This window comes from Tachysurus vachellii, chromosome 9 (genome assembly GCF_030014155.1).
Source record: "Tachysurus vachellii isolate PV-2020 chromosome 9, HZAU_Pvac_v1, whole genome shotgun sequence".
In the NCBI taxonomy this organism is placed as follows: domain Eukaryota; kingdom Metazoa; phylum Chordata; class Actinopteri; order Siluriformes; family Bagridae; genus Tachysurus; species Tachysurus vachellii.
Window position 1 is genome coordinate 18,903,611 of NC_083468.1, and position 18,904 is coordinate 18,922,514.

At 34.3% G+C, this 18,904-nt stretch overlaps 2 protein-coding genes across 2 annotated transcripts; one reads left to right on the top strand and one right to left on the bottom strand.

Moving 5' to 3' along the window:
* Positions 1-833: 833 nt before the first annotated feature.
* Positions 834-10,920, top strand: slc23a4 (solute carrier family 23 member 4). Its single transcript, XM_060878114.1, has 12 exons — positions 834-1,035; positions 3,298-3,438; positions 3,580-3,737; positions 6,612-6,771; positions 6,863-7,044; positions 7,365-7,485; positions 7,579-7,735; positions 8,172-8,425; positions 8,530-8,694; positions 8,774-8,882; positions 9,038-9,133; positions 9,562-10,920. Exons 1-12 carry the CDS (start codon positions 994-996, stop codon positions 9,816-9,818), a joined length of 1,842 nt encoding a protein of 613 aa, XP_060734097.1. The 5' UTR covers positions 834-993; the 3' UTR covers positions 9,819-10,920.
* On the bottom strand, positions 10,857-15,925 carry LOC132851326 (protein FAM180A-like). The gene is made up of 3 exons (XM_060878115.1): positions 15,778-15,925; positions 11,353-11,450; positions 10,857-11,186 (listed from the first exon to the last, which is right to left on the bottom strand). The coding sequence occupies exons 1-3, from the start codon at positions 15,857-15,859 to the stop codon at positions 10,857-10,859; spliced, it is 510 nt and encodes a 169-aa protein (XP_060734098.1). The 5' UTR covers positions 15,860-15,925.
* Between the last annotated feature and the right edge of the window lie 2,979 nt (positions 15,926-18,904).

Sequence of the window (18,904 nt, forward strand, 5' to 3'; positions counted from 1 at the left end):
AAGGTGATTGAATCTTCATGACATGGAACACAACTGGAGCTGGTACAATCACTGGATGCCTCAGAATGGGCCGAAAAGAAAAGCAGTGGAAAGGAATTAGCGTAGTTGCAGTTCATAATATTAGTAAGCACTAGATGATAATGTGCATGTACTAGAGCACAAGATTATGGGATTAATTATTATCTGTATGACTGAATAAAGAAATAAACTGGGAAAGTGTATCTGAGTGTATCTGCCCCAAACACTATCAGGAAGGCTATTCCAAAGTTTGGGAGCTCAGTACAAAAACACTCTACCACCTTTAGTAGATTTTGTTACACTGGGAACTGAGTTTTGTGATCTCAAAGAACGTTGCGAATTGTAGCGTGCTAGAAGACTGGATAGATACATGGGATCTATGCTGTCTCTTACCAGAAAGCTAGTACATTTCTATATGAACACTTAAAGATTCAGCATGTTGTTCAGCATTCAACCATCTCAAGGTTCAGCATGTTATATGTTCTGACATGCTTTTCTGCTCAATACAATTGTAGAGTGATTGTCTGAGTTACTGTTGACTGCAAGGCAACAGTAACTCAAACAATCACTCTTTACTGTGTGTGTGTGTGTGTGTGTGTGTGTGTGTGTGTGTGTGTGTGTGTGTGTGTGTGTGAAAGAGAGAGAGACAGAGAGAGAGTGTGTGTGTGTGTGTGAGAGAGAGAGAGAGAGAGAGAGAGAGAGAGAGAGAGAGAGAGAGAGAGAGAGAGAGAGAGAGAGAGAGAGAGAATTCTCTTTTTCAGCACGAGTTTTCTAGTCAGCTGCTTTTATAGCTCTGGTCAATTAGGTTCACATGATCAGCTGATAGTTCTCATTTATAATCAGCCTGAGCAGCAGCCACAACGTCTTTCTTACACTCACATGTGCCTACTCTCATTCTTGCTTTCTTTCTTCATTTGTTCTTGTCACGATCACAGTTCCCTTACCTGAGACCTCAGTTTTAGAGATACTAGACTCATGGCTACAAAAAAGGAGAGCATGGACAACTTTTCGTTTGATGTAAGTAAACTTTATATGTTTGGGTAACGAGAATAAGAGTAATTGCTCTACAGTGCATACCAAAAGAATTTACATGAGGTGTTACTAAGGGTATAATGTGGGTCTAATGAAGACTTGCAATATGGTGAATGTTCTGTTTATTATTAGGATTTTTTTAGGCATTTACAATAGTGTATTATCTAAGAGCATTAAGATGGGCATTTCTCATTCTTGTCCTATCAGATTATTATAGTTAGAATTTATGACTCGTTGCTTGTAAACAGTGTTGTAATCTATATTGGCATGAGTCATTACTATGGTAGGAATTCTGTTCCACGTTGTTGTTGCGTTGCTCATGCTTAAGTTAGTTTACGAGAACAGGAACAGTCACAAAATCTAATGTGGGAGTCTAAACATGATTTATTTTTATTTATTTATTTTTATTTTTTTTTATTTTTCCAGATATGTTCCCTTAGGAATAAGCACGCCACATTTAATAATAATAATAATAATACATTTTATTTAAAGGCGCCTTTCTGAACACTCAAGGTCACCGTACAAAAAACAACAAAGACAATCAAAATCGAATAGCTACATTGCGATACAAATTAGACCAGCAGTACAAATTATGGTGTAGAATAAGCTAAACTAAACAGATGAGTTTTAAGCTGAGATTTAAATAATGAAAGAGAAAAAATATTACGGAGTTCAGATGGAAGTGAGTTCCAGAGCTGAGGTGCAGAGTAACTGAAAGGTTTATTCCCCATAGTTACAAGACGGACAGAGGGAACAATGAAATGAGTGGAAGAAGAAGATCTAAGAGTACGAGTTTGTTTTGGAGTATGAAGAAGATCAAGAAGATATGAAGGTGCAAGATTGTGGATAGCTTTAAATGTTAGAAGAAGAATTTTATACTTAATACGAAAAATAATGGGAAGCCAATGAAGCTGTTCCAGAACAGGTGTAATATGATGGATAGAGGAAGTACGAGTGATAATGCGGGCAGAAGAATTTTGAACAAGTTGCAGCTTATGAAGGGTTTTGTGAGGAAGCCCAATAAGAAGGGAATTACAGTAGTCAAGCCGGGAGCTTACTAGACTGTGAACAAGAGTGGTGGTTGATTGGGTCGTGAGAAAGGAGCGAAGCCTATTGATATTTCGAAGGTGAAAGTATGCAGCCCGAGTAACATTATTTACATGAGAGGTGAAAGAAAGGGTACTATCAAAGATGACACCACATTTTACCACAATTTACCACATTTACTAGCAATTTGTTTCTCCAAGTAACTCCAACTATACTAAAGCACAAAGCATTAGATCTCATGTATTCTTAATGCTTACATTTGGTCATATACTGTGTCCAGTATACTTGTTGAGAAGTAAATCTGGTTTTGAGTTTGCTTACAGTAAACGTTCCATACTAACCTATCTGAGTATACATAAAGAGGAACACACCTGGTTATGAGTATACTTACAATTAATCTGTATACCAGGGTTTTTAAGTACAGTAAATGATGCTAAGTATATTATCAGCTTGTTTTTAGTATTTTTAAAGGAGATCTCCTGGTGTCAAGTATATTTACTGTTTTCTTTATATTCTATAAACTTTACAGAGAGATAAGAACACTTCATCCTGTAGGTGTCAGGTAGACTTACTAACAGATAGTTTACTTTGGTAGCACATCTAAGTATATTTAGATATAAGAGGACTCCTGGTGTCAGGTATACTTGTCGTTTCCTTTTGATATACTTCTAAAGTCTACACTAATATTAAGTACAGATAAAACATACGTACAGTTTACTTTTCATACTAGCTAGTCCATGTGTAGAAAAACAGTAGGTTGGTTAATTTTGAGTCCTCAAATGTACTAGAAAAAACGATAATGATGATGATGAAGAAATCATTTACTGTAAAACCAGGTCTTGACACTACTCATCTAAGAGACTAAGAATAAAGTTAATTTTAGTTAGTCTTAGCTAATGTTTTCCAATGTTTCAAGGTCCAGAATTCACTAACCTAAAATCTGTGTGATTTGAAGCATGAACTTTGCCTATGGTTTTTGTATCTAGTCTTTTTTTGTTCTTTTTTTAATACATTAAATTTCTGCTTTGTTCCTTTACATTTTGTTTTCTTCCCTTTGCTTTTCATTGCTGTCTGTGCGCTTTGTTTTTTTTATGGATTTTGCTTGATGGTTTGTAGTTGTTCTTTTAATTCTACTTCTCTTTTCTACTTCAACTTAAATGATATAAGAATGAATCTCTCTCTCTCATTCTCTCTCCCCAGGCTGAGGGCAAGGTAAATCATTTCTGTGGGTTGACAAATGACCAGAAAACAGACATATCAAAAGAAGACAGAAAAGACAAATTAGCTTACTGTGTAACTGACATACCACCATGGTACCTTTGTATCATCCTAGGAATTCAGGTAATTTACATTCTTAAAAATAATAATTTCCTGTAAATAAATCCATTTCCTACATTTGTCCATCTTCCTAAAAATAAGTCAATCCATTGGAGTAACTGATTAGATAAACAAGATCAATAATCCTCTGGTTCTGTCTTTCAGCACTTCTTAACTGCGTTTGGTGGAATCGTTGCCATCCCTCTGATCCTTTCTCAGGGTCTCTGCCTGCAGCATGATGGACTCACTCAGAGCCACCTGATCAGCACCATCTTCTTCGTTTCAGGGATATGTACCTTATTGCAGGTCACCTTGGGGGTCAGGTAGCCAACATCTTTAAAAGCACTCTTCACCCTTTCTGTTTCTGAGGAACCTTCTGAGGTGTTAGTCTCGAAAAACCCTGGAGGATGTTGCTATTGTGCAAAAGTGTAGTTTTTAGCTGATATATATTTTGACATCTATATTTTGAAGTGGTTGAACAATATATACAATAATATAATTCTGAATTTAACATATAAAACATAAAATAATTGCTGTATTGCATTTATAGAACATTAAATTCAAGCATTAAATGTAATTTCCTAGATTTTACATTTGGTGTAAACAGACCTTATACAAAGCTATATTCTTTTTTTCTTCTGGTTGAGATAGAAGCATAATTAAACTGTATTTTGGCTTAGGAAAACATACTTTCACCAAATATTGACAATGTTAAGGTTTTTCCCAGGCTGCCACTCATTTATAGGGCGAGTATTTATATATATATTTGAAATATGAGAGATATAATGGGAAAGCTAATGTGTTGTATAGTGGACAGTACCTCTGCTTGTTAAAGAGACTAGGGTTTGAGTCCCTAATATGGAAACTCTTATAGGTCAGGGATGGCCAAGAGGCAATATATTCATAGAAAAAAAAATTAATAAACACGTTCCTTGAAAAATTTTATAAAATCTAATTTTAACAAATGTTTCTAAATTCTGTGTGTGTTAAAAGAGGACATGAAGTTAACTGGTGCGAGAGTATGTCGAGGATAGTGTTAGGTGGATTATAAGTTTATAAATTCTGTCTAAGGTTCCCAACAGAGGTAAAACATCTCAGACTGAAAGCCAAAAGTGCTCTTTTCGATTTTCTATTAGAATTATGGCGATTAAAAAAATTAATTCGTTTAAAGTGATCGGAAATATCTGATAAGTTGATTTCCATTCTACCAGCAGAATGAACTCCAGTGTACTGGTAGAAAGGGTAAAGACTGGGCTACTTATTTGAACATTTAGGGAAACAAACTCCAGCACTGTCAGCAATGGGCCCTTGGGCATGGCTCTATCTGTTCCTAAAGTCATGACTGACCCACTGCTGTGACCTCCTAACAAGCGCAAAGATTAGCTACTTGTGTTTTATTGTAAAAAAAAAAAGTTTGAAAAAGCTTTATTTGGGTTAGTTAGGGTTTGAGAATGTAATCTGGGATCAATCTAATAAATGATTATTTAGCAATGCCTGTTGTTGGTAGTAAAGCTTATATTGTTTCAAATTGTATTGTTAGCTATCAGTGACAACTTTTTACAACAGAATTTCAGAAATGCTAGATTTTATCGCTGGATTACGTGGACAATGAATGTCTTGGAAAAAAAATGTTACACTTAGATTTTTAGCTAAAGATGTCTAAAACTATCTGTGTGACATTGTCTTATCAGCTGTCAACTGAAGTTTGGTTTGAATTGCAGGATGATGCTTGAGTCAGTAATCAGCCATGTTCTACATACTGAGCAGTCAAATTAAAGGTCAAAGTGTGTAAGGACCCATTGATCAGCTCAGAAAATGAAATCTTTAATAGGATTACATTGGAATTTAAAATTGTATATCTAGGCTCAGCACACTAAATCCACATTCAGCAACCTTACTCATATTGGAACTTATTTCCAACATATCAACATATCAGAGGAATGGGGATATGAGCACTAAATGTTGAACAGGATTTTCTATGAAATGCCAATATCAGGAATGCAAGACAAAAGGCTAGAAAAGCAAGGACAGACATTTGAGAATCTCTGTAGCACCTCCTGGAGGTCTGTCAATTCCTGTCAACTGGGAAGAGTATAAAAGTATAAGATAACTCAGAAAATTTACATTTACAGCATTTGGCAGATTGCCCTATTCAAGGCAAAGTACAAAATTGCTTTAAAGTCTTTATTAATAAATACATTATTACTGGTTCAGTAGGTTATAGACTTGGTATACCATCAACCTAAAGCTCTGTTCAGGTTTTTAATTTTATTTTTACAATAATACTACTACTACTACTACTACTAATAATAATAATAATACTAATACTAATAATAATAATAATAATAATAATAATAATAATAATAATAATAATAACAATAACAATAATAATAATAATAATAATAATAATAATAATAATTATTATTATTATTATTATTATTGTTGCTATTATTATTATTATTATTATTATTATTATTATTATTATTATTATTATTATGATTATTATATACACATAGAACAAACATGGAAAAGTGCTATACTCAGTTTAAATTCATATATTGCAGACTATTGAAAACTTTAAATAATATCTGGTGCAGAATATGCATCTGATTTGTGCTTGCAGATCATGAATATATTGCAATCTGAAACTAAAATAGACTTCATTCAACTGTATGTCCTGAATCTATAAAAAATATTGATGTGGGTTTATGATTTATTGTAATTGCTTACTGGACTTCATTCAACTAGTTACTGTATGTATTCTGGTTGTTTCAAACAAATGGGGCGAATACTAATGCTTTTAAGATATTTTTTCATTGTAAATAATTTTACAAACTATATTCATTTGTACCCCTACTATAAGAATATGGGTTACTTTGTGAAGATGTATGGCGTATAATCCACTTAAGGCTATATTAGCTCCATGATGTTACATTACAACATGTGGTGGGGTGAATAGAGGGTACTCTATCTTGTTAGATAATTATCTGCACTTTGGATGAACTTCTGTCTTAGGAAATTGAAAGGACTTTTTTGTTATTACGTCTTTTAGTAATACCATGTGTTATGGTATAATATTTTTGTTTGGTAATCTGAGTATTACGTTCTAGATGTTAGAGTGTTAACAATGGACATGAGCTTAAAAGTGACGGAAGTACTGTAGGTATTTTTGTGGAACTCTCCTGTCTCATTGATAGGTTGCCTATTCTTCAAGGTGGGACTTTCACTCTTCTTGCACCCACAACATCCTTGCTGTCCATGCCAAACTGGGTCTGTCCTGCCTGGACACAGAATGCCACCCTGGTCAATACCTCCTCCCCTGAGTTCATCCAGGTGTGGCAAAGTCGCATACGGGTGGTGAGTGCTGCATTGGAGAGATACGTTCAAATTGATATTTGTGGTAAAGAAAGAGGAACAGGTGGCATTTACACTTTTGTTGTCTTAATAGATTCAGGGTTCGATCATGGTGGGCTCCTTGTTCCAGGTGCTGGTGGGATTTTCTGGTATTATCGGTCTGTTCATGAGGTTTATTGGTCCTCTGACAATTGCACCCACCATCTCTCTTATTGGCCTTTCTTTGTTTGACTCGGCTGGCATGAATGCAGGAAACCACTGGGGAATCTCAGCAATGTGGGTACAAATACTGTGTTGTGTACCAATATTATTTATAATCACAAAAGATCAATACTATAATATATAGGACACTACATGGCCAAAGGTTTCATTTGTCATTTGTCATGTCATTTTACAGCATACAAAGACATCCTATATGATCTGCTATATGATGATGTGCCTCTAACATTGTGGCAACAGTTTGGGGAAGATCCACATATAGGTGTGACAATAAGGTGTCAATAAACCTTTGGCTATATAGTGTATTAAAATTCAATAGCTTGAAGTGCTGTTAAAAATGAAATAACACAGATATTACATTAATCTTTCTTTCACAGGACAACATGTTTAATTGTGCTGTTTTCCCAGTATCTCTGCCACATTGCCATCCCTCTCCCTGCATACAGCAAGGCCAAAAGGTTTCACATCTCCAAGATTAACATCTTTCAGATTATTCCTGTAAGCCCATAAATGCTTTCAGCCAGAACATCAGAGTGTGTTTAAATTACAGCTTGAACATAAAGCACTGTCTCTTTGGCCTGGTTCATACAGGTCCTCCTGGGAATCACAGTTTCATGGCTCATCTGCTACCTGCTGACTATCTATAATGTCCTCCCATCTGATCCAAATCAGTATGGGTATCTTGCTCGCACAGACATTAAAGGAGACGTAATGGGGAATGCACCTTGGTTCAGGTTTCCTTATCCAGGTACTCAACTAGTATGATGAGAAAACTTTCTCTCCACAAAATGATTTCACATGTTTAATAAACTTTGAGATACTGTGCTACTAAAGATCTGTCATGAGTAAGTACAATTTAATTTTATTATAACTAAAAGCACAAAACTCTTTTTGCCTATGTGCCGGTCAGATTTATTTGGTGTTTGAACTGAATTTCAGTTTTGACAACAAGATTGAATGAAAGTTTCTGTGTGTAGAGAAGTATATTATGTGTAGTGTATACAAGTGGAAATTCCATTTTTTCTTAAAAAAAAAGTTTATGTTCATATACTGTATATTCCACATTCCTGTATCAAGAATAAGTTAGAAAAGTGAGACATACATTACAATTGATATAAGGTACAATTCTTATTCTTTATGTTTTTGGTTTGGTTTCTCATAATTCAGTGCCTTTTATCTTTCAGGCCAGTGGGGCTTACCAACTGTGAGTCTGGCAGGGGTGTTAGGAATCCTGGCAGGAGTCATATCCTCCATGATTGAGTCAGTAGGTGACTACCATGCTTGTGCTAGGTTAAGTGGTGCTCCACCTCCACCCAAACATGCAATCAACAGAGGGATTGGGATTGAAGGCTTTGGATGCCTGCTTGCCGGAGCCTGGGGGACGGGCAATGGAACCACTTCTTATAGCGAGAATGTCGGTGCACTGGGCATAACTAAGGTGAGAGACTGTTCAGTTTCTTTGAGACCACTCTTTTATTTAAAATACACCAGCACATCATCAGTTTACTCAGAGGACAACTGAGTAAAATTTTTATTTTGCAGGTCGGCAGCCGCATGGTGATTGTTGCCAGTGGTGTCATTATGATCATAATGGGACTGTTTGGAAAAATTGGAGCCATTTTTAGTACAATCCCAACACCCGTTATTGGAGGGATGTTTTTAGTTATGTTTGGAGTTATAACTGCAGTTGGTGTTTCCAATCTACAGGTGGGAAAATATTTCACTAGGGAAGTAACTTGAGGAAATTAAAAAACTAACAGGTTTTTTTTTTATAATCTCTATATAGTATGCAGATATGAACTCTTCTCGTAACATCTTTATCTTTGGCTTCTCGATGTTTACGGGACTTGTCATTCCAAACTGGATAATAAAAAATCCTGATGTCTTAAACACAGGTGTGTTCATCAGTATAATAAAAACTTAAAAGAAGACATTACATAATTTCTTATTTGCTGATAATAAATACAGTTCAAAAAACGGTATAAAGACATTTTAATGAAACAAATATTGTAATTCTCACTGAATCTGTATGCTGTTCTCCATGTTTCAGGTGTAGTGGAGTTAGATCAAGTTCTGCAGGTTCTTCTAACAACCGGCATGTTTGTTGGAGGATTTTTTGGATTTGTTCTTGATAACACTGTCCCTGGTGAGTTTAAATTGAATGTGTAGAAGTTACATAAGCTGGGCTGGAATTCTTTTATGCTGAACCTCTGGTTTAAAAAAATAAAAGGGAAGGAATGAGTGTTAAGTCTATAATGAACTAAAAAAATAGTCTGACCTGTTGGTTCCTCAGGAGCTCTCGGTTACTTAATTCCACTCAACTACAAATTGTTGTAGAATGGACATAATTTACATTGACATTATTATCTGTCCAGTGTTACCCAAATAAGGACAAGGTTCCCTTCTTAGTCTGATTTCTTTCAATGTTTTTGAAGATTTTGTCAATTGTTAATAGCGTTATACAAATGAATTGAACTGAATTGAAATTAATTCATGCTAACTTCCAGAAATAAAAGTGCTAAAATACGAATCAAGTGAAATATACTCGTCTACATTAGTTTATTTCTCCTACAGGAACAAGACATGAGCGTGGCATAACTGTATGGAACAAGGCTCATGAAGATGAGTCTGAGAACACTTTGGAATGTGAGGAGGTCTATGGCCTGCCCTTTGGCATCAGTTCTCGACTTGCATCTTACTCCTGGGTTAGATATATACCCTTTTGCCCCTCTTATAATGCCAGACCACAGAATGACACATCCAGCAACTCACTTGGGAAGAAGAAGCCTTGCAAAGATAACCCGCACGTCATCGTATCAGCGGCACTATAATCATTTATACGGACACTTCATGAGGAAACATTCACATTTGTGGGGCTCTATTTGTAAAATCTTTGTGTTATAATCATATATTGAAGATAACCTGTGAAAGCTGAGACTACTGTAAAAATACTAAATGCTCAGAATTTACTAATGAACTAAGGCAGCTATAAGATATGTTATTTTATTCTCAATGTTTTCCTGTTCATTTTTATATTATATTATATTATATTATATTATATTATATTATATTATATTATATTATATTATATTATATTATATATTTTCTTGTACTGATGTGAATATGATATGAATATAATTTGCTAGGAAAAACTGCATTTTTTCATTCTTGTTCGAATGAATTTCATCCGATTAAAAAAAAAAATTACTATTAATCAAAACACAAATTTGAATATCATTATTTTGAATTATTATATTTGAATAATAGAATTGAATTTTGAACTGCAATAGAATTTCATGTTTCATGCAAAACTAAAACCTTAAACCAAATTCAAAAAAAGTATGAATATATTCAGTATAAAAATCTTTTTAATTTACCTAAATTTAATTCACATTAAATTTAGATTTGCATTTTTAAATGACATCCAAGTAACTTGCAGGCAAAAGCAATCGAGCACAGAACCCCTTTTTCCCCGTTCAAAAAAAGCTTAATTTTGCATTTCAAACATTTATTTGTTTTTTTATTTATTTTATCCATCATTTGGCATGGCACAATTCTGACACTTAAAAACCTGAAACTGAATTTAAAATCTAATCTTATAGTTCTGTTTCGATCTACATACTCAAGTTCCAACAAGCTTGACATTCTGTGTAAGAGAGTTATGTATGTATGTACACATGTCTATGAATGTGTGTGTGTGTGTGTGTGTGTGTGTGTGTGTGGTTCTATAAAAATATGTATTCCTTTTTATGAATCACTTAGATTTTTTCGGCACTTCAGCACTAGATGTTCACTCCACTTGCAAAACGCTAACTAAAGCTACCATATTGTTTTTCTGCCAGACTGATAAGTCAGGAATTATGTCTCCTTTATCTGAGAGTTAAGTCATGTTTAATGGCTTTGTAGAGGTTGATAAAGCACTCTGCCCAAACATCTTTTTGGTGTGCAGTGTTTGCCTGAGCTATTTTATTGGCTGTGTACACTAAAGTCAGCACTGTGCGTTCAAAGTCTTCCCTCCTAAGAACACCATTGCCTTGGGCGAGAGCAAAGATCAGTCGACGCACCTCTGGGACCGTCTTGGGAATAATGTTCTCACAGATGACTTCTAACTTGTGTGTTTTACGTAGAGATGCTAGTTCTCTGTCCCATACTAAAAACTGTCCGTCTTCATCTTCAAGTTGAGGTCCATCCAAAAGAATCTAATGTGTAGAAAAGAGAAAAAATGTCTGATTATATAATACATTTACAATGACATTTTTGATCTTTGATTTGCTTTAATTACATTCAGACTCACTAAATAAATAAACAAGTACTGATTTATTCTCACTGCATACTCTCACTTGCAAAAAAAATGACGCTCTTCACCTCAAATAGCAAATTGACATCGCTGACAGATTTTTGAAATACAGGGTTCACCAATGGAGCCGCACCCCTCTTCACCCTGAACGCCGAAGGATAAAGACCTGCAAGAAGACGACAATAGTTTATTGAGTGATTTCTTAAGCTGAGATTTTGTGCATACTGCATGTGTGTGAACATGTGGTTACATAAGCTCAAATGAATGTGAGAATATGTCTCTCTTAGCTTCTGTTCGACCTGTTCTAAAGAGCTAATTACATAGATTTAAATCTGGTAATCCAGTCAAATTCATTAAAAGGTCCAGTAAACTCTTTATTTGATGCTTTGCTATGTGTTCATCCACAGGAAGGTATATAAAGTTATATTGCATGACATACTTGGATAAAAATAAGCAGATGTTTTATAAGACTAAACTGGAAAAACAGATTTCACTTTATTGTTTAAAGATATAGTGCATAAAAATTATTTGTTTAACCTACCGGTGCCGGGGCATGGAGGAGCTTAATATGTAAATCAAGTTCATAAACATATAAATCTTTAATGTATCTACAAATGCAGTATACCATAATAACTGGAAGAAACTTAACTATTCGATGAGAAACACTATTTTCACTTTTTCACATAAAGCAGAATTCCAACACCAAGCAGTTAAATGGACAGACCAAAACATTTTGTACACATGTAATATGTACAAAATTTGATGCCTTTAATCATCCATTACACGACACAAACACAATCTTGTTGTGATTTGCATCAGAAAGCTATAGATTTTACAGAATCCAACAGTATAAGGATCATCACTGTGTGAACAATATTCACAGAATTAGAAGGAAAAAACACAAAACAGCCATGACACTAAATTTGCTCTTACAGTACATTTGGTGTTTCAGGATTATAAATCATATTCCAAAAGAAAAACCCAGTCAAAAAACATTGCATCTGTCTGCCATTAAAAGAAACTTCTACTTATTGTATCTGTTACTTCCTGTGTCTGTGACATCCATTGGCCATCATTCATGGATCATTCCTGACACACTAATTTTACTGCCTTACTATTGGATAATTCTTGGAAATACGTGAATAAGGGGCTTTCCATTTGATTCTATTTGGCTTCGATTGTAATAATTTGTCAGGTGGAAGTAGGTAATATATATATGTACATATCCTGAAAAAATATTACAATCAAAGCCATATATATATATATATATATATATATATATATATATATATATATATATATATATACTTATTTTAACACTTCTGCAGCAATATCACATATTACTCTTGTTTTGGTAACAGAATTTTCCAAATACTCTTGTTTTTTAAAAAAATGATTACTGATTCAAGGAAAAAAAAAAATACAAAATAAGATAAGAATTAAGATAAGAGATAGACATGGGATTATAAGAGATAAGATATACAACATTGCCTAATACATTATAATGTACTATATACTGAGTAAAATATTATAACTGCTGCCCTGTTGCCCTGATGATCATATAATAAAAATATAGCACTGTGATGGGAATCATGTGTAATCTGGTGTGAGGTTTCCTTAAATGTCATCTGGTGGTTTAGATAGTAGCCAATCAGGGCAGAGAGAGAGAGAGAGAGAGAGAGAGAGAGAGAGAGAGAGAGAGAGAGAGAGAGAGAAACAAATATGAGGATGAGTAAAAAATTAGAAAAATTAGATGTAAGAATCTCAGGTTTTATTTGTGCAGTACAATATTTACTAAGTAGTAAAGATGACAGTTTGAAATTTGGAAGGAATTTTAGTTAGAGAAGTCAATGCGATGAAAGAGCTCATTGTACATTGTACCTCAACAGGTTTGAAGTAGAGCATGTCTCCAGCTTTAAGTTACTGGGTTTAAAGTTAAATGATAAACTGGGTTTAAAAAATGATAGTCACATTCGGTAATTGCCATACATTACGTCAAACCCAGTCTTTCTACTGAACGCATTAAAACACATTTTATTTGTCATAATATTTGTGACTATTTGTTACATAGTTATGTAAGAAAAGTGAAAGTAAAGGTAAAGAAAGGTTAAGCATTCTGATGTCTGGAGCCAGTGTGATGTATTTCCCTGATGCTGGGGTAATCCTCTGACCCACAGACTGATCCTAATCTTTTTCTTTAAAGTTACAGATTTAAAAGCACCGAAACACATGTAGCTCTACTGTACTTAAGGTGCTGACTGGTCTGGATAAAAGAGATTACAGAATGAGCCACATCATTTCCTCTGGAGAGCATCCAAAATGTAACTGAATGAACCCATTGAGATGAATTAGTCTGGTATTATATCTGGTATTTTAGACACATATTTCATTTCAGTGTAACACTATATTGTTTGAGCTAAAAAGTAGCTTCAATTCTTGAAGCTTCTTATATTCTCTAAACTCTTTGTATTAAGACTGTTTAATTATTAATACACTGTATTAAGGCTTTTCATGCCTCCTCAAACTGAAACAGATAAAAAAAATCCAGATTGAGATTTCCAAACCTTTCAATTCCTAACCCTAACCCTTGCTGTATGTTATAGCAATTTTCAAAATCCTGACTATACATAGGCTAATATTATAATCTATGATCCAAACTGTCTACTTTCATCATCCAAAGTGTCTCCTGACAGCTACTGGCTTTAGTGAATGGCTCCAGAATGCTCAATATACTTTAATTTTGAAAACACACTGAACTGAACATAGCCATCTTCCCATTTTTGTATCGATTATCATACATAGGGTCACAAGGAGTCTGGGTGCAAATCAGTGCACAATTGTACCTACACTCAAACACCCGTTATTCCAATATGGACAGTTATGAGATGCTAATGAGCCTACAACGCATGTCTTTGGACAATTGCAAGGTGGCTTATTTCAAACAAGATAGCATCCAAAACCAAATCCAATGACAATTCCAAAGTGTCCAAGAATTTGGAAGAGGATGCCCTCTGGTGGTACTGGGTTGAATGGTCTCTTAGTGGTGTACCACTAGCATTACTAGAGACACTAATGACTAATGCATAGTGTCCTGTGATGGAATTCATTCGTATTACACCCACCTAATTTCGCAAGATGAATGAATTTAATAATTTTATTTGTTCAGTCATAAAATACTCATCTCAAAAATATTTTGCTTCAATTTTACAGCTTAAACACAACTGGAAAAAAGCTCATCTTTTTTCCACATTTTTTTAGCCTAATTTCACCTGTTACTTATTACCGGGCCTGTTTAATTCACCTAATACTTTTATTTTCTCTGTTATTCTAGCCTGAAAAAGATCATTTAAGTCAGCATCATGCACTACAGAGTAAGAATGTTCTGCCTTCTCCCTGCTGGTCTGAGGAATCTGACACAGCTCTACATGTGCAGTTATGTAATGTCACATGATTTTTTTTGAAAACTAATTCCTGGCATAACAGCTTTCCTTCCATTCGCATACTAGTGTTACTGGTCTGACTTGCACCACATAAACAAAACATAAAACTATTATGAACTTTAGTTTTCAGGTCATTACTCTCTAAAGGACATGAACTCTTGAGCACACTGTTTGGAAATAAAATAAATATGAAGTTACATACACTGTTAGACTAAAAGCACATCCAATTGGTCGATTCATATTTGTTTAAAATTTATATAGTTGTAACTGCATTTCAATTCAGCCTTAATAAAAAAACCTTCTATATGAAAGATATATTGAATACATTTATTAGTTTGTCTACTGGTGCAAGGGCCAGCTATTCAACTTCAAGCATTTTATTCGGTAACTACAATAAACAGAATAGGGAAAAAAACGTAGTTAAGAGAGGAAAGCATGTAAATGATCAGCCAGATGAGTTAAACAAGTTCTAAACCAAAATGGCTTTATATACCTGTGATTGTTATCTTGAATATTTTAGTATTATGGTGTTTTCCTTCTTGAGGGTTGTTAGTGGCCCGTTTTCAGTTTTTATAGTAACAGCTGTAGACTGTTAAATGATTCCTGACAGTCAGGCAACAAAAGACCAATGAAGGCTGTTCATTGTTCCCTGAACATTGTTATTTACAACATGAGTGTAAAAACCTATGCTGCAGTTTTTGTGTACTGAACTTTTATATTGAAAAAATGTAGTGTTTATTTTAACTTACACTTATATTAGTTTAATAATTGTTCTATATCAAAAGGGTAATATTGGATATGAAAATGTTTTTTGGTCTACTTGTATCAAGAGTACCCTGACCTCAAATAGTAAGAAAGCAAAACACAGCACCAAAAACAGCAGTCTGAGAGCACTGATGGTACTAACAATGACACCCACAATGACATGAATGACATTACTTTTAATTTCCTTCATTTACACTCTGTAGCACTGTGTATGTGTAATAAACAAGAACATAAAGTAACAAGATCAGGATGCAAAAAGGAATCTGATTTTAAAGTGTTTTTCATTACCTTTATACCTTTGATGAGCTGCACATAAGGAATAAAACATAGAGAAGATGATGATTTTCCAAGGCAGACTGCTTGCTCCCATCCTGTCTTTAGTAGTGCCACTACAGACTAACAAATTATTTGTGCTACATCTCTCTCTCTCTCTCTCTCTCTCTCTCTCTCTCTCTCTCTCTCTCTCTCTCTCTCTCTCTCTCTCTGAGTGTGTGTGTGTGAGTGAAAATGGGCTGTATTTCCATCTGGAAGAAAGCAGGATTGCAAGGTTGAAAGAATTTTGTTTTCGTGGGCTGCTCACTGCTCTTGTGAAATGCTATTTTAAGTATTATTGGGGCTGTAAGTCTGTCATCGGGATCATAGCACTTGTTACACTTCAAATGTTATTAATTACAAATGTTTCTTTTCAGCATAAACCATTGTAATAAATTTTAGAATAATTCATGAAGTTACTTTGATTTTTATTTATTTATTTATTTATTTATTTATTTATTTATTTATTTTTCACAAATGAAACCATTAACATTAAGACCACAATAACAACTAGAGCTGTCAGGATCAGAATTTAATCCTGTGTCTGGGATTCATTACACTGAATTTTGGCCTGGGTTGACTTTTGAATCTGTAACTAACTTCTTGACCAAGAATGAAACCCAGATCATGTCCAAAAGTTACAGTTCACTCTACCAGAAGCTGATTATTATGTCAATCTTTTAGTTTTGAACTTGGCTGCATAATTGCATGATGTGCTTGATTTGTGTTTGTAGCATTCTTTGTCATGGGCCTGAGTTTCTTTTACAGTAAGGGAAAATAAAATGTTTGTATGCTGCTGAATAGTCACTTTAAATTTACACAAATAATGTTTTTTTGCCATCAGTGCTCCAATTATGGCACGGCAGTTAAGGATCCTGCTCTCTCACTGCCATGGCCTGGGTTCAGTTCCTGGGCAGGGAAACAGCCCAGCCATTAAGGTTGTTCAAGCCAGTGCTGGTGCTATGCCTGTAAAAAATAAATGGGAGGGTTGTGTCGGGAAAAGCATCTGGAAGAAAACTTGTGCAAAATCAAATATTTGGATCAAGTGATCTATTGTGGCAAACCCTAACAGGAACAGCTGGAAGAAGAACAACATCAACAGTGACATTTCACTTAGAAATATAACGAAAAAATAAGGCAAAAAATAGGTTTTCATAAACATAAACAAAGATATGTGACAATAGTCTTCAGACACCTCAAATGATCAACATTACCAACACCATGATAAGCGCACCACTTATTTCTCCCAACATGAATAACTGAATTAACAAAACAAAAAGTTATATTTTTTGTTTTCTTTCTTCAGCGTGTAATATTTAAAAAAGATCTAAATGCTTATAGACATGCATCTAGATGCTCAGTGCTTACTGCTTTTTAGTTGTTGTTCTTATGTTCCTTAAATCTGTTGTAAAATATTATGTGTCATTTTCATTCATTCAGGAATGATTATTACTTTTTCAGATATCATATGAACTGCATATTATTAAATCAGTTCTAGTGCCAGGGATGTTAAAGATCTTTGTTTTGGCACTGAAAATCTTTTGTTACATAATCCTGTCTTGAGCAACTAAAATCATTCAGCTTCAGACTTTGTGCAAAAGAAATGCAAATATTATTTTATGTATACCATATCCACACTAAAGTATGGAGGTGAGAACATCATGATGTTGGCTATGTTGGTAATTTGCAGTGCCTAAATACTTTTACATTTGTTTTTGTTTATATTTATAAACGTAAAAGACATTATATGTGCAAATCTCTAGTGAATGCATACACTTGCCATGTTTGAATACTTATTTCCCCATCAACAACAACCTTTACAGTTCAGGAATGAGGGTTTCACATTCCTCCATTTAAAAGAAATAGAGAAGCCAAACCACAAGACCCAAATCAGGATGACTAAATTTGAATTCACATTGAAATACAGAAATAAGCCATTAAAACTCTAAAACCAAGATTAACCTCTACCAGAATCTAAAGTTTGGAAAAAGAAAGAATCTGCTAATAATTCTGAGTATACAAGCTCATCAGTCTTGAATGTTGAAGGTAGAAGTCTGTAGAATTATTTGGTTTTCCAGTTTTTAACCCAATTAAACATTTATTTCACCTTCCGAAGAGGGAAATGGAGATTTCGAGCATGAAATGCTCTTAAGCTGCAGTACAAGATTGGAAAAGCATCATAAAAGAGGAACCTAACAGTTTGGTAATGTCACTTGGTTGCTGACTTTATTGCAAGCAAGGGATATGCAAGAAAATATAAAGAATTCTTTACTTTACCTATTCCAGTACTTAAATTGGGTGGTCTGCCACCAAGGTGCCAAGTCGTTTAGTACATCAAGACGTTTATGATAATCTGAAATTCTGATCTTTTGTGTCATATTATCTTTTGACCTCAAACCCAAATGGTTTCAGTGAATATACTACAGTCTTCTGTAAAAATACTGGACTGACCCTTATTGTGTTGGATCTTATATGAACTAGACCTTATATGAACGCTATATATATACACTTATCACTCAACTAACATACTTATATCTCTTCACTAAAGTTTAACCGTCCAGGCAGACATATCAAAACACTGGAATTTACATCTATCTGTCTTTTTAAATGAAATATATAAATATATAAATTTTATAAATGTTTGATATCACTGTATTTAATCATCAACCTAAAGTTAGAACGCTTAAACACCTGCTTAATCTTGCAATTATTCAATCAGCCAATCATGTGACAGCAGCATAGTGAATAAAATCATACAGATACAGGCCAAGAACTGCAGTTAATGCTCACATCAAACATCACAATGAGGTAAACTGTAAGCTCACTGATGTTATCTGTGGTATTTTTTGTGCTGGTTTGAGTATTTCAGAAATTGCTGCTTCCCAAAGTGTTGCAATCTTTGGGACCCACTTCCTGTTTCAGTAATAACAATATCTGCATAATTAAATGACAGCCATGCAACAAAAACACTGCTGAGGTAAAACCTACATATCTGTTTGGCTTTGAGGTTTTCATATTGAAATAAATTTCAGTATTTCATTTAGATTAGATGTTTAAACTAACTCATATTTCAGTTTTGTCCTATTGCAGGTCCCATGGCAAA

Coding starts and splice junctions, on each gene's coding strand:
- LOC132851326 (XM_060878115.1), bottom strand. CDS start 15,859: ATGGGAGCAAGCAGTCTGCCTTGGAAAATCATCATCTTCTCTATGTTT. Junction 11,451..15,777: donor AGCTCATCAAAGGTATAAAG/GTAATGAAAAAC, acceptor GTCTTCTTGCAG/GTCTTTATCCTTCGGCGTTC. Junction 11,187..11,352: donor ATGTCAATTTGCTATTTGAG/GTGAAGAGCGTC, acceptor TCTACACATTAG/ATTCTTTTGGATGGACCTCA.
- slc23a4 (XM_060878114.1), top strand. CDS start 994: ATGGCTACAAAAAAGGAGAGCATGGACAACTTTTCGTTTGAT. Junction 1,036..3,297: donor TGGACAACTTTTCGTTTGAT/GTAAGTAAACTT, acceptor CTCTCTCCCCAG/GCTGAGGGCAAGGTAAATCA. Junction 8,883..9,037: donor TCCTGATGTCTTAAACACAG/GTGTGTTCATCA, acceptor TCCATGTTTCAG/GTGTAGTGGAGTTAGATCAA.